This window comes from Somniosus microcephalus, chromosome 12 (assembly GCF_052327205.1).
Source record: "Somniosus microcephalus isolate GS21.2 chromosome 12, FLI_Smic_1.0, whole genome shotgun sequence".
Classification (NCBI taxonomy): domain Eukaryota; kingdom Metazoa; phylum Chordata; class Chondrichthyes; order Squaliformes; family Somniosidae; genus Somniosus; species Somniosus microcephalus.
This window is the reverse complement of record NC_140998.1, coordinates 30886221-30898661: the sequence shown is the minus strand read 5'-3', so window position 1 is coordinate 30898661 and position 12441 is coordinate 30886221. Positions and strand designations below refer to the sequence as shown.

The 12441-nt window shown below is 47.2% G+C and overlaps 1 protein-coding gene across 1 annotated transcript in view; it reads left to right on the top strand.

The window, feature by feature from the left end:
• arel1 (apoptosis resistant E3 ubiquitin protein ligase 1) overlaps window positions 1-12441 on the top strand; it is a 109415-nt gene that overhangs the window by 74389 nt on the left and 22585 nt on the right. The window contains exons 11-15 of the mRNA XM_086002714.1: window positions 4201-4278; window positions 4821-4962; window positions 7856-7977; window positions 8316-8391; window positions 11648-11757. Of these exons, the coding sequence (XP_085858840.1) occupies window positions 4201-4278; window positions 4821-4962; window positions 7856-7977; window positions 8316-8391; window positions 11648-11757 (528 nt within the window). The remainder of the gene's footprint in view (window positions 1-4200; window positions 4279-4820; window positions 4963-7855; window positions 7978-8315; window positions 8392-11647; window positions 11758-12441) is intronic.

The window sequence follows — 12441 nt, the reverse complement described above, 5'->3', positions numbered from 1 at the left end:
TGCTTGAGTGTCAATAATGTAAAAGTCCAGCATCATGTCGCTTTCTTTGTACTTGCATTTCATCACGCATGTGCCTTTTACAATGAGCTGCTCACCCCCATATCCGGTCAGTCTGCGTGAGGTGGGCTGTAGCTCACACTCATCCTTCAAGCTGTGATACTCAGAGGAATTACATTAACCTGAGATCCAGTGTCTAGTTTAAACTTAAAGGCCTAGAAATTGAGTTTTGGCTTAGCCAGGGCTTTAGCGCCGGAAGTTAGTGCCGGCGCTAAGTCCCCCTGCGCGCGCCAAAAATTCAGCAGTGCCGCGCCCAAACGGCTGCCGGCGCTACTGAAGGGTCTTTGCGGCGGTACATCGGCGCTAACTGCCGTTTCGCGCCGCAATTCCGGCGCTGCGGCACCCGATGCGGTGCGGCAGGCTCGGGAAGTGCAGGCCTCCTCCTTCCCTTAAGGAGGAGCTGCCTGCACCCGATCGCGGCCCGCGAAAATCTTTTAAAAAATGAGCCCGGCACCTCGGACAAGTGCCGGGCTTGCTTCTGTTCCGGGGGGGGGGGCGGGGGGAAGTCCGGGGAGGGAGCTGCGGCCAGGCGGCCGGCGGGAAAGCGGCCGGCCGCCGCGGGGCCTTTAATGCGCCGGCGCAAAGACTCGTAAGACTCTGTTGCCAGAGTCTTAGTTGCGGTTGTCACGGGCGAGGCGGCTGCAACTGAATTTCGGCGCTGGGGCCCGTCGGCATGGCAACCGGGACGCTGCGCACACCGATGACGTCATCGGTGCCGGCGCAGCGCTACCGGTCTACCGCGGCGTAAGGGCCCCAGGCAATTTCGGCGCCGGCGCCAAATGCAGCGCTAGGCCCTCTAGCGCCGCAAAATCGGCGCTAAGGGCACTCAATTTCTAGGCCAAGCTCTTTGCCCTGTTTTCCTATCTCAATATCGGCATAAGCTTGCTCAGTCTCTGAAATCTGTTTTTTCTGTGACACAGAATCAATAAACAGTTCCTCTGCATTTGGCTCTCTATCTGGCATTTGGCTGTCACTGTGTGTACTGCTTTTCCGAAAACAGTCTTGCAAACTTTAGCAAAGTGGTTCCGTTTACCACATTTAGTACATTGCCTTCCTTTGGCAGGGCAGTACTCCTTTTCTCCATGCCAGTTGTTTCCACAATATCCACAGTTTTTGAAGCGTTTTATGTCTGTGTCGCCCATTTTTAGAACTCTCGCTGTTCTTTCTGTTCTGAAACACGCTCTCTGGGCAGTGTTCTTTGGTGTGTATCTATTAATTGCGTGCACTGTTTGTTCACCTCGAGCTGCTTGTGGCGCCGGTTATGGTTTTCAACTGTGCTTGGGCTATCTCGTGCGATCTAGCTATGTCTATAGCTTTGTCCAGCATTAGCCCGGACCCAACATTCAAAAGTTTCTCCCTCACTTTAGCTGAATGTATTCCAAACACGATGTGGTCTCTGACCATCTCATCTTTATCTGCATATGCACAGTCTTTTACCAGCAGTTTTAACTTAGTCACGAACTGTTCAAACGACTCACTAGCTCCTTGTACTTTCCCCTGAAACTTGCACGTAGCGAATATCGTATTTGTCTTGGGCATCACATATGATTCAAAACGGTCAAAATAACTTTTCAGTACCTTTGCTTCATCTGCGGTGAGAGGCCATGTGTTAAAAATGTCTCTCCCTTTTTCTTCGATCCACAGGAGTAGGTAGCTGCATCTTTCTTCCTCCTTTTCTTTTCAATGGACCCGAGAACATTAATTCCACGTGTTGCTTGAACTTGCACCATTCTCTATGTAAGTTCAAGGAGTCCCAATTCATTCGAGGTAAGGGAGCTCCAACGATGTCCATTTCAAATCCCTGTTCTGATACCATGTCTTGTTTGCACACTTTGTACAAAAATAATAAATTGCAGGACAACGGAGTATTACAGTTTAAACTCTTTTAATGAAGCATCAGGTCTGTGCATACTCATATCAGCACCGTGTGGACAAGATGGAGTCCGGACCCTCTGGGTCTTCTAAACAATAGCAGTCCTTACAGATGCCTGCAGGCCAATGACAACTCAGCATGTGATCACATGTGAATATAATAGGTATTCCTTACAGATGCCTGCGGGCCAATGATAATTCAGTATGCAAATGTTACACAGTCCATGCCCGCATGCAGCAAGACCAGGACGACATTCAGGCTTGGGCTGATAAGTGACAGGTAACATTCGTGCCAGGCAATGACTATCTCCAACAAGCGAGCGTCTAACCACTACCCCATGACATTCAACGACATTACCATCGCCGAATCCCCCACCATCAATATCCTGGGGCTCACCATTGACCGGAAACTTAACTGGACCAGCCACATAAATACTGTGGCAACAAGAGCATGTCAGAGGCTTGGGAATTCTGTGATGAGTGTCTCACCTCCTGACTCCCCAAAGCCTTTCCACCATCTACAAGGCACAAGTCAGGAGTGTGATGGAATACTCTCCACTTGCCTGGATGAGTGCAGCTCCAACAACACTCGAGAAGCTCGACACCGTCCAAGACAAAGCAGCCCGCTTGATTGGCAGCCCATCCACCACCTTAATCATTCACTCCCTCCACCACCAGCACGCCGTGGCTGCAGTGTGTACCATCTACAAGATGCACTGCAGCAACTCGCCAAGGCTTCTTCAGCAGCACCTCCCAAACCCGCGACCTCTTCCACCTAGAAGGACAAGGGCAGCAGGCACATGGGAATACCACCACCTCCACGTTCCCCTCCAAGTCCCGCACCATCCTGACTTGGAAGTATATCGCCATTCCTTCATCGTCGCTGGGTCAAAATCCTGGAACTCCCTAACAACACTGTGGGAGTACCATCACCACACGGACTCACCACCACCTTCTCAAGGGCAACTAGGGATGGGCAATAAATGCTGGCCTTGCCAGCGATGCCCACATCTCGTGAACGAATAAAAAACAAACTTACCAAAACAGTGGGAAATGGTATGTAGGATGGACACACCGCAAATTAATAGTTAAATGAAGTTCCTGTCTGTCTGAGGTGCGCGCTTTCACTGCTGCTGGCTCCGAATGCAGAAACTACATTGGGACGCAAAGTGGGCAGAATTCTGGTGGGATGGAATCCCTGTCCATTATTACTACCAGCTTGCTTGATTTACATCATGGCAATGGTGGTGGAAAATCCATACCTTGTGTTATGACTTATGCTCAGGACATCCCCATCTGAATTTGTAGTACTTTGACATGCTACTACAGTGTGTGTAGGATGAGGAATGATGAATTTAATATCCCGTAAGGTCGCCATTATTTTTCAAACGATGTGTATGTTCCACGCACCGTGCCTACAGGGTATAACTTTGAGGTGGCGAGTAGCCACGGTTAAATATTTCAGCTTAAAGCAAACTAGAACAATGATGCAGTTCCTGGGTTTTATATGTTACTGGACTAGGAGAACACATGGAACTGCCTATATTCAATGTTATGAAACTATTTTCCTGTGCATGTTTAACACGTCGCTTTTCTAGAATTCATAAAGCTTGGTTATGCTCCTGTGGTGCAAGGAAGGCCAGTCTTTCTTCTTTGTAGTTATGTCCCTTAACGTGTTTAAATGAAAAAATGTACATTTTAGACCTGTCTTTTAGGTAAGGCACCATTTTCCCCATTTGAAAAGGTAAGCAGCATCCTTTTTATAAATTAGATTTAGCTAATTTTGTCTTCTACCATCTCTCTTCAAGACACTCAGTCCCTTATTAGGGAATGGTTACATAGGTGCCAGCTGCCCTCTGGCAACTTGCCCAACTGGCCATTTATAGTGAGTAACAGGAGGCTATCTGACTGTTGAGGCCATTGCAGCTGAGCCTGAACTGGTCTTCACCTCCTGCCCATCCGTGCATGCCTCCAGGAGAGGTCGCAGTCAGGAGCAGACACCCTGGCCATTGGATCATATTTTTCACTTCCTTTAGCCAAGGGAGCTGCAGCCAATTATTATTCCATGTCCCCTTCTCCCTCTGCTCTGCACTCCCCTGAATCTAGCAGCACTGCTGAAGGCAGAAAGTCACTATGTGGGAGCTTGTGGTATTTCTCTCATCCCTTACCCACCCCTGAAACGTACTTAAAATACAAAACCATAAGCAGTTAACATCAGTTTACTTGTCAGCTGCTGTAAACTGAACAGTAAACAGAATATTTGTTTTCCAGCAATTCTCAGTGAAGGAGTTTTACTTGAAAATCATCCCCTGGAGACTTTTCACTTTCAGAGTATGTCCAGGAACAAAGGTGGGTCTGGACTTTGCACATCCAATGATGAGCTGTTTCAGGGGGAGGCATTTTTCAATTGGTGTTTAATCATGTGGTGGGGGTGGGGGGAAGGCACAGTGGGTAAATACACCATGTGGTGTGCTGCATATTTATATTGACCAGATCTATCTGACGTTTGATGGCTAAGAGTTAACTAATCGCAGCTAGGGTAGCATGAAAGTTCTGCAGTTGGCCTCTACCACAGACCTACGGGAAGAATTAGCCGGGGTTACCAGTCCTCGTTGCAGCCCAGTGAGCTTCTGTTGGCTGTCTACAGTGTGGAGGCACCCGGCGAAGACAGGGTCAGGTTCAGCTGTGTACTTCCCCACCCCCCACTTCAAGTCGACCAGTCTGTCACTGTCCAGGCACACTAATGAAGATTGGCTGCTTGGAGAGGATACTGGCAGGCTAGCAGGACCTGGAATCGAATCTCAGCATGAGTCAATAGTTTCAAAAGAGTAGAGGAGACGTGAAGAGGGATAATTGGTAAAAAAAATAAAATAGCGCCTTTGTCTTCTCAGTTTTCCTACCATGGTCTAGACCCAGTGCATAAGCTCCTGACGCTAGTGGTGGATGATGGGATACAACCTCCAGTGGAACTCAGCTGCAAAGAGAGAAACATCATGGCAGCAACATTTATCCGTTTCTTGCATAATAACATTGGTAAGGATGGAAACCTTCAACTCCTGTGCTTCACTGGTGTGTAGGTGTCGAGAGAGAGAGAGAGAGAAAGGGAACATTGCTGTTAACTGTAGGGAAAATTGAACTGGACAGCTAACGAGAGAGCACAAGTGTCAAAACTCTGCCAAGTACTACTTGGATGAGAATTCGGTCCCTTGATTCCTCGTGCGGCAAATCGCCCATGTCTTCAGGTCAGGGTTCGGAGGAGCTGCCAACTGGATGCTCGGCAGTTATTAGGGTGCAATAGGGAAGAAAAATTGGCAGCTGAGTCATTTTGGATCACTCTATCACATCTTCTTGTGGCTGGATCAAGTTACTGCCTGTCACCGTGGCCTGAGGGCTACTGCATGTAAATGTGCATGAGAGACCTATTTAAGGAAAGGAAAAATTGTAATTTGGGCAACAAAAAAAAAAGGCTGGTCTTATGAGATCAGTCTACATTTACTTCTCGTGTTCCCTTGTGTCCAGCTGTCTTCCATCACTACAATCCATTCCCACCCTCCTGTATAAATATATACTTGGTATCAAATATCTGCTGTAGAGTTGCTTCTGACTTTTAAGATTTTTATACATTCAGCAACCATGATCCTTGACATGTGCCACACATTGTAAATTGGTCTTTGGAAATTATTATCTACTGTGTAATCTGTCATTTTAATTGTGCCAAGGTGACATGATGCTGTTTATTCCAACTGCAGGAGTTGAACACATAGGCCCCGATTTTCTGCCAGGCGTCGGGCGGCTTTTCAGGCGGGCGGGGGCCGAAAATTGCCGAAATAGGGGGTCGCGACCCCCCCCCCCCGCCTGATTCCCTGCCCCGTCCGACTTTCGGAGCGCCATTTCTCCGCGAGCCGATTCAGTCCCGCCCGCCGCTGGCGGGACTGGCCATCGGGACCCTGATCACCAATTATTGGCATGTTTAATGCCATTTTAGGGTGCCCTTGCGATTTTATGGGGTTCCCCACGCTAAACACGCCTGCGGGGAACCCCGCCGATGAAACCTGGCGTGAAGCTTGCCGGCTTGCTTGCTCTCAGCTGCAGGTCATTCGGGAAAGCTGCGATTTAAAGGGACAGCATTTGTATGTTGAAGGACCTTGTTGCTGCAGGCTTGGGGCTACTTCAAGGCTTAGGCACAGCTGTGGAAGGTTGGAGCCTCACATACTTCTCCAATGTGATTTCCTGGGAAGCCCCTCTCGCCACCCTCACTCAGCGCTTCCTCAGCGGAGGCATCTACGAGAAGCATGGGACGCCTTTTTTTTCCTTCCCTTCTTGCCATTAGAGGATCTCCAGCAGCAGAGGCGGCAGTAGCAGAACCAGGAACAGCAGGATGAGCACCAGGAGCACAAGGCTGCTGCTCACTCACCTGAAGCTGCACAAGCGAGAAGGGGCCAGCACTTGGAAGTGGCTTGAGAGCACCTTGCTGCGCTTTAGGGGGCCATGGGGACCCGTTTCTGCACTGGCAGTCCTACTCAGAAGGACTTCCATGAAGGTCTGGTTTCTCTGTTCAATAGATGGCCAACGCTCCTCAAGAGATGTCATTCTCTTATGAGCACTCGCCATGTTTTCCGTACCCTGGCGAGTTATCTCCTCCATGGAGGTTGCCAACCTTTCCATGGTGATGCGTTCATGCGCCAATGACTCCACAAAGGCTCTGCTCCTGTTCGCGATGGACTCCTCCATTCGCTCCACACTCGCAGCGACCCTGGAGACAGAACCTGCCAGAGACTCCTGCATCTGTGCATGGAGATCCATCACCTCTTCTCTTGCGGATGGACCCAGAGGCAGAGGGTCGACATGCAGTGCAGCTGAGCTGAGCTGGCAGAGTCCTGCGCCCTCCAACGAGGACTCGCCACTGCTGTCCCTGTCTCCAGAATCTGCTGAGGCTCACTTGTGAGCTGTGAAACACCAGGTGACAACGCTACTCTATGTCCCGAAGGTCCCCCCGAGGTGAGTGTCTGCGCTGGTGCTGGGTGCGCTTACTTCTGCTGACGCTGCGCCCTCAGAGGCTGGAGCTTCCTCTGAGGAGTCTGGCTGCACAGCCTCTTCCTCCTCCACAGTGGGGACGGGGGCTCTGGATGGTCCTGTGGGGGAGTAGAGGAAGGAGTTAGAGATGTGATGCCAAGGTTACATGCACATTCGAGTTGACATCTGCTGACACCTGCATCCATGCAGCCTTGGTCTCAGTGGGAGGCCTCTTCCTGCCTGACCTAGGGAAGAGGACCTCCCTGTGGGCCCTAACCCCATCCAATAATGCCTGCAGTGAAGCTTCGTCGAATTTTGAGGCAGCTCGGGGTCTGGCACTGGCCACAGCTGCTGTAGGCTCCTCTGCCATCCTGTATGGTTCGTTTGGAAGCCAGCAGAGGAAGCAATGCTTGCTGTGGACCTTGAATGCACCACGAATGATGATATCATACTGTGGGGCTTTCTGACTAGAAATGGACAATTAGCAAGGCTGTCCACACGCTGGAAATTAATTGGCCACTTGAGGGAAAATTGCGTGCAGCTGGCTGACATTTTTTTGTGTGTCAGAACCCCACATTCGGGGAATCCAACCATTTCCCACACAATCCACAAAATCGGGCCCATAATCTAGACTGGCACTTCAGGCACCACTGAGGGAGTGCTGCATTGTCAGAAGTGATGTGCTTTGGATGAAATGTTAAACTGAGGCTCGACCTGTCTATTTAAAGAGTTGTGGTATATGATATGTGGTATCCCACTTGGGGTGTTGACACCAATTTATTCTTGGCTTTGTTTTGTGATTGATCAGCTCACTATAAGGTTAAATCTGATCTCGCAGATTGTCACAGTGTCTCTTCCATACCCTGCACAGATATTATAAAAAAGCATTTTCATTCTTCTCTCCTCTCTCCAGGGGGTTCTGAAACGTTCCAAGACAAAGTGAATTTCTTTCAGCGGGAACTTCGGCAGATGCACATGAAACGACCACATACAAAGATTGTACTAAAAGTCAGCCGCCACAGTTTCCTTGAGTCGGTGGGTTTAATGTGCCGTTTTGGCAATCTATATACTCTGATAATTAATGGATTGTTACTAGAACTGTAGCATCCAAAACCATTCCTCCTTACCTGAAACTGTCCGTTAAAGCTTATGTTTTTCTCCTTAGAAAAACAGTTAGTTTGATACATCGACCTGTTTAAGTTAAGACATTCATTTGACAAGAGAGCATGGTCACTTTAGGAATCTATTCTAAGATGTAACTTCAGATTTTAAAACAAATATTTTGCATAGTATATATCAATAAAGAAATGTTTAATTTTGATAGCAATTCTAATTAATAACTTAGTTTGTCTTTAATTTCTGCACGCCACTAGTCCATGAAAGCCACGCGAAACTTCTCGGTGTCTGATTGGAGCAAGAATTTCGAGGTGATTTTTCAGGATGAGGAAGGTCAGTACTAAAGAGTAGTAGAAATTTTCCAAAAGTGTATGCTTTAATGAGACAAACCCTACATGTTGTAGAACCTAATTCATGGTTGACAAATATAGGCTGTGATGATAAATTGATATGACTGAGATATTTTGCGAGGTTTCCTTTGGATGGTGAGGGATTTCACAGAACCTAGATGCCTTGGGAAGTTTTGCCTTTGTTAGTCATGTCCCTCAGGATTTAACCCCACAGCATGAACCTATATTCATATTTATCACCAAATAGCACAAATTAACAGTGTCGCTCTGAGAAACAATGAGAAAACTATTAAGGGAAAGAGATGTCAGTTCTTCTCTATTGATGCTGATTAGTTACTGTTCTCTTCCCTTTTCTGTGATCTCCATGCACCATCTCCAGCTGAGAGTGCCTTGAGACGACCTGCTTCTGGATCTGCACCAATGCTGCTTATAATTAATGGCTAGGAGTTGCACAAGAGTATCCCAGCTGACTCATTATTATCCACTCCCTGTGGTAAAGCACCTGGCCTTCGTTTGACCCATCCTGACACTCCAGTGCATCATGCCACCTTTTTCTAACTTTAGTTTAACATCCAGGTGATAGAAATGGATCCCTATATTTCTAAGCTATAATACCTGACCCAATGACGTCAGTATGTTTTGTAAGGTGCAATATGTTCCATCCTCCAATATTTCCTATTTTTTTTGAGCACAGATATATTAAATAAAAATTCCTTTGTGGCTGAGCAAGCTGACTGGTATATCAGAAGTTCACACACATGATTCTTTGTACCGTGGGTTTCAGGTCTCTGCTTAGCCACCAGGTTGAAGGCTTCTTCCCCTGAGAAAGAGAAAGCAATCAAACCTCTATCAGTTCTCTTTTCTCTCATTTTTTGCATATCCTTGCGGAGGGCAGAAAGGCAGATAGATTTTGCCTAGTTTGTTGGTTGGGAATGAGTGCGAGCAGCCGCCTAACAGAATATGGGAGATGAAATCCATCATGTACATTAGTTTATGCCCATTATTCAATGAAGGAAAATCACAGGAACATTGCCCGTTGCTGAATTTTTTAAAATTCGTTTTTATGGGATGTTGGCGTCGCTGGCAAGGCCAGCACTTATTGCCCATCCCTAATTGCCCTCGAGAAGGTGGTGGTGAGCCGCTGCCTTGAACCGCTGCAGTCCATTTGGTGAAGGTACTCCCACAGTGCTGTTAGGGAGGGAGTTCCAGGATTTTGACCCAGCGACGATGAAGGATCGACGATATACTTCTAAGTCAGGATGGTGTGTGACTTGGAGGGGAACTTGGAGGTGGTGGTGTTCCCACGCGCCTGCTGCCCTAGTCCTTCTAGGTGGAAGAGGTCGTGGGTTTGGGAGGTGCTGCCGAAGAAGCCTTGGCGAGTTGCTGCCGTGCATCTTGTAGATGGTACACACTGCAGTCACGGTACGCCGGTGGTGGAGGGAGTGAATGTTTAAGGTTCTTCCTCTAATAACAACTGCATTTATATAGCACCATTGTCATGTCAAAATCCATCAGTAATTGTACTCCTGTCTTTTCTGCTGCCTAATCAATGATCAGTTCCACCCTATAGCTTTGACATTATCTTCACCTCTATTTGATCGCGGAAACGAAAAATGGTATGACACATATACTGCATGAATGGCGTTGAAATAGCTAAGGATGAAGTGGTAGAGAGCCAAGAGTCTTGGTAGATGCAGTGGTAAACCATGTTCAATCAATGCAGATTAGCAAATAGCAAAGCCAATCGAATGTTGACTATATAGCACCAACAGTAGCGTCCATGTTTGAGGAAGTTGTGACCAAACTATACAGTGCTCTGGTCTGACCACAGCTTGAGTACTGTGTCCATTTTGGTCATCATGACACAAACATTGGAGGTAGTACAGAGAAGACCCATTGGGTTGATCCATAGTGTCAAAGATAAAAACAGAAAATGCTGGAAATACTCAGCAGGTCAGGCAGCATCTGTGAAGAAAGAAACAGTTATCGTTTCAGGTCGATGACCTTTCGTCAGAACTGGAAAAAGTTGAGAGATATACAGTAACAGGTTTTAAGCAAGTGCAGTGGCCGGGAAAGTGGGGAGGAGAGGAAAGAACAAAGGGGATGGTATGTGATTGGATGGAAGGCAGGAAAGATTAAAAGACAAAAGGGATAATGGTGCTAGGCAAAGGAGATGGCAATGGGATAAGTACAGAAACAAAAGATGACTCTAGATGAAGTGTAAATGGGAATAGCAGAATCATCAGCAACAGCTGCTGGCTGGAAAAAATAGGGGCCGAGGTTATGGCCTGAATTTGTTGAACTCGATGTTGAGTCCAGAAGGCTGTAAAGTGCCTAATTGAAAGATGAGGTGCTGTTCCTCGAGCTTACGTTGAGCTTCATTGGAACAGTGTAGGAGGCTGAGGACGGTGAGGTCCGAGTGGGAGTGGAGCAGAGAATTAAAGTGACAGGCGACCAGAAGCTCGGGGTCACGCTGGCAGACTGAATGGAGGTGTTCCGCAAAGCGCGCACCCAATCTGCGTTTGGTCTCCCCAATGTAGAAGAGACCGCATTGTGAGCAGCGAATACAGTATACTAAATTGAAAAAAGTACAAATAAATCGCTGTTTTACCTGGAGGGAGTGTTTGGGGCCCTGGATGGTGTCATCGTGTCAAAGATCTGAGTTTTCCTGTTCATCTTCATTGCTATTTGCTTCCCTTCTCCTGTTTGATTGTGTATCTGCTAAAACTTGCGTTCACAGCCACATCTCTTTCCTCAGCAACTATCCTAGGCTCCAACTTAAATTCCACCCTTCCTGTTTAAATTCCATCCTCGATCACGGATATCTCTGTGATATTCAGTGTTCCTCTAACCACTGCTCTCGCTGCTTTCTGAGAGCCACGCTTTAACACCATGCATCACTTAACGCTATGTTGCCACATTTATCTACGTATCAATTATCCAAAGCATTTTGACACAAGATCACAAGATAATTGCAAATGAGGAAAGCCATTCGGCTCATCTTAATTCACCCATCCAGAATGGCCCTAAAGTACCCCCATTGCAGCAATTATATGTTAAATGATTTCATAGTTTTCACCTCCACTACTCTACCCATGTATCAATCACTGTGACGAGCCTCCTAATATCGGTACCATGTTTACCATGGAGTATTGTCAATATCATATCAGAAGGAGGTAACCTTAATCTCCTGAGGTAATGCTGGAAGAATCTAATGGTGCATTTGTGTATTGTTTCAGCACTGGACTGGGGTGGACCACGCAGGGAATGGTTTGAGTTGATCTGTAAAGCTCTCTTTGACACAAGCAATGGTCTGTTCATGCAGTTCAGTGACAATAACCAGGGGCTGGTGAGTATGCATTTCACTTAAAACTTTCCATCGTAAAATTTAATTTCAGCTTGTAATAAATTATCGTTTATCAAGCCCCAAGATGATAATATTTGTCCCTGAACAAACTGATATTTTAAATGTGACCAGTAGGAAAGGTGGGGGGAACTGGGTGATGCATTGAGTAAGAATCATGTCCTTTCCCCACTGGTGCCTGTGTTAGATATCGGTGTGAAAGCCTCTCTTTGCTGGCTGTAAGAGCCCTGCGTGAAGTGAGTTTAAAGCAACCTCCCCTCATTCAGAGGCTGACAATTTAGTAATAATTAATGTTAAACTGAATTTTGTGCTTCAGAACTGGGGGAGGTTAATTATCTGGCCATTTATCTCATTGCTGTTTGTGGGAGCTTCATTGCATGGAGAAATGCAAGTGTCAGCCGCGGCTCAGTAGCAGCGCTCTGCCTCCGAGTCAGAAGGTTGTGAATTAAGGCGGCATTCCAGGACTTGTGCACGTAATCTAGGCTGACACTCCAGTGCAGTACTGAGGGAGCTCTGCACTGTTGAAGGTCTTGTCTTCCGGATGTAACGTCTGCCCTCTCGGGTGGATGTAAAAGATCCCATGGCACGATTTGAAGAAAACATGGGGAGTTCTCCTGTTGTCCTGGGCAATATTTATCCCTCAACCAACATCACTAAAATAACTTACCT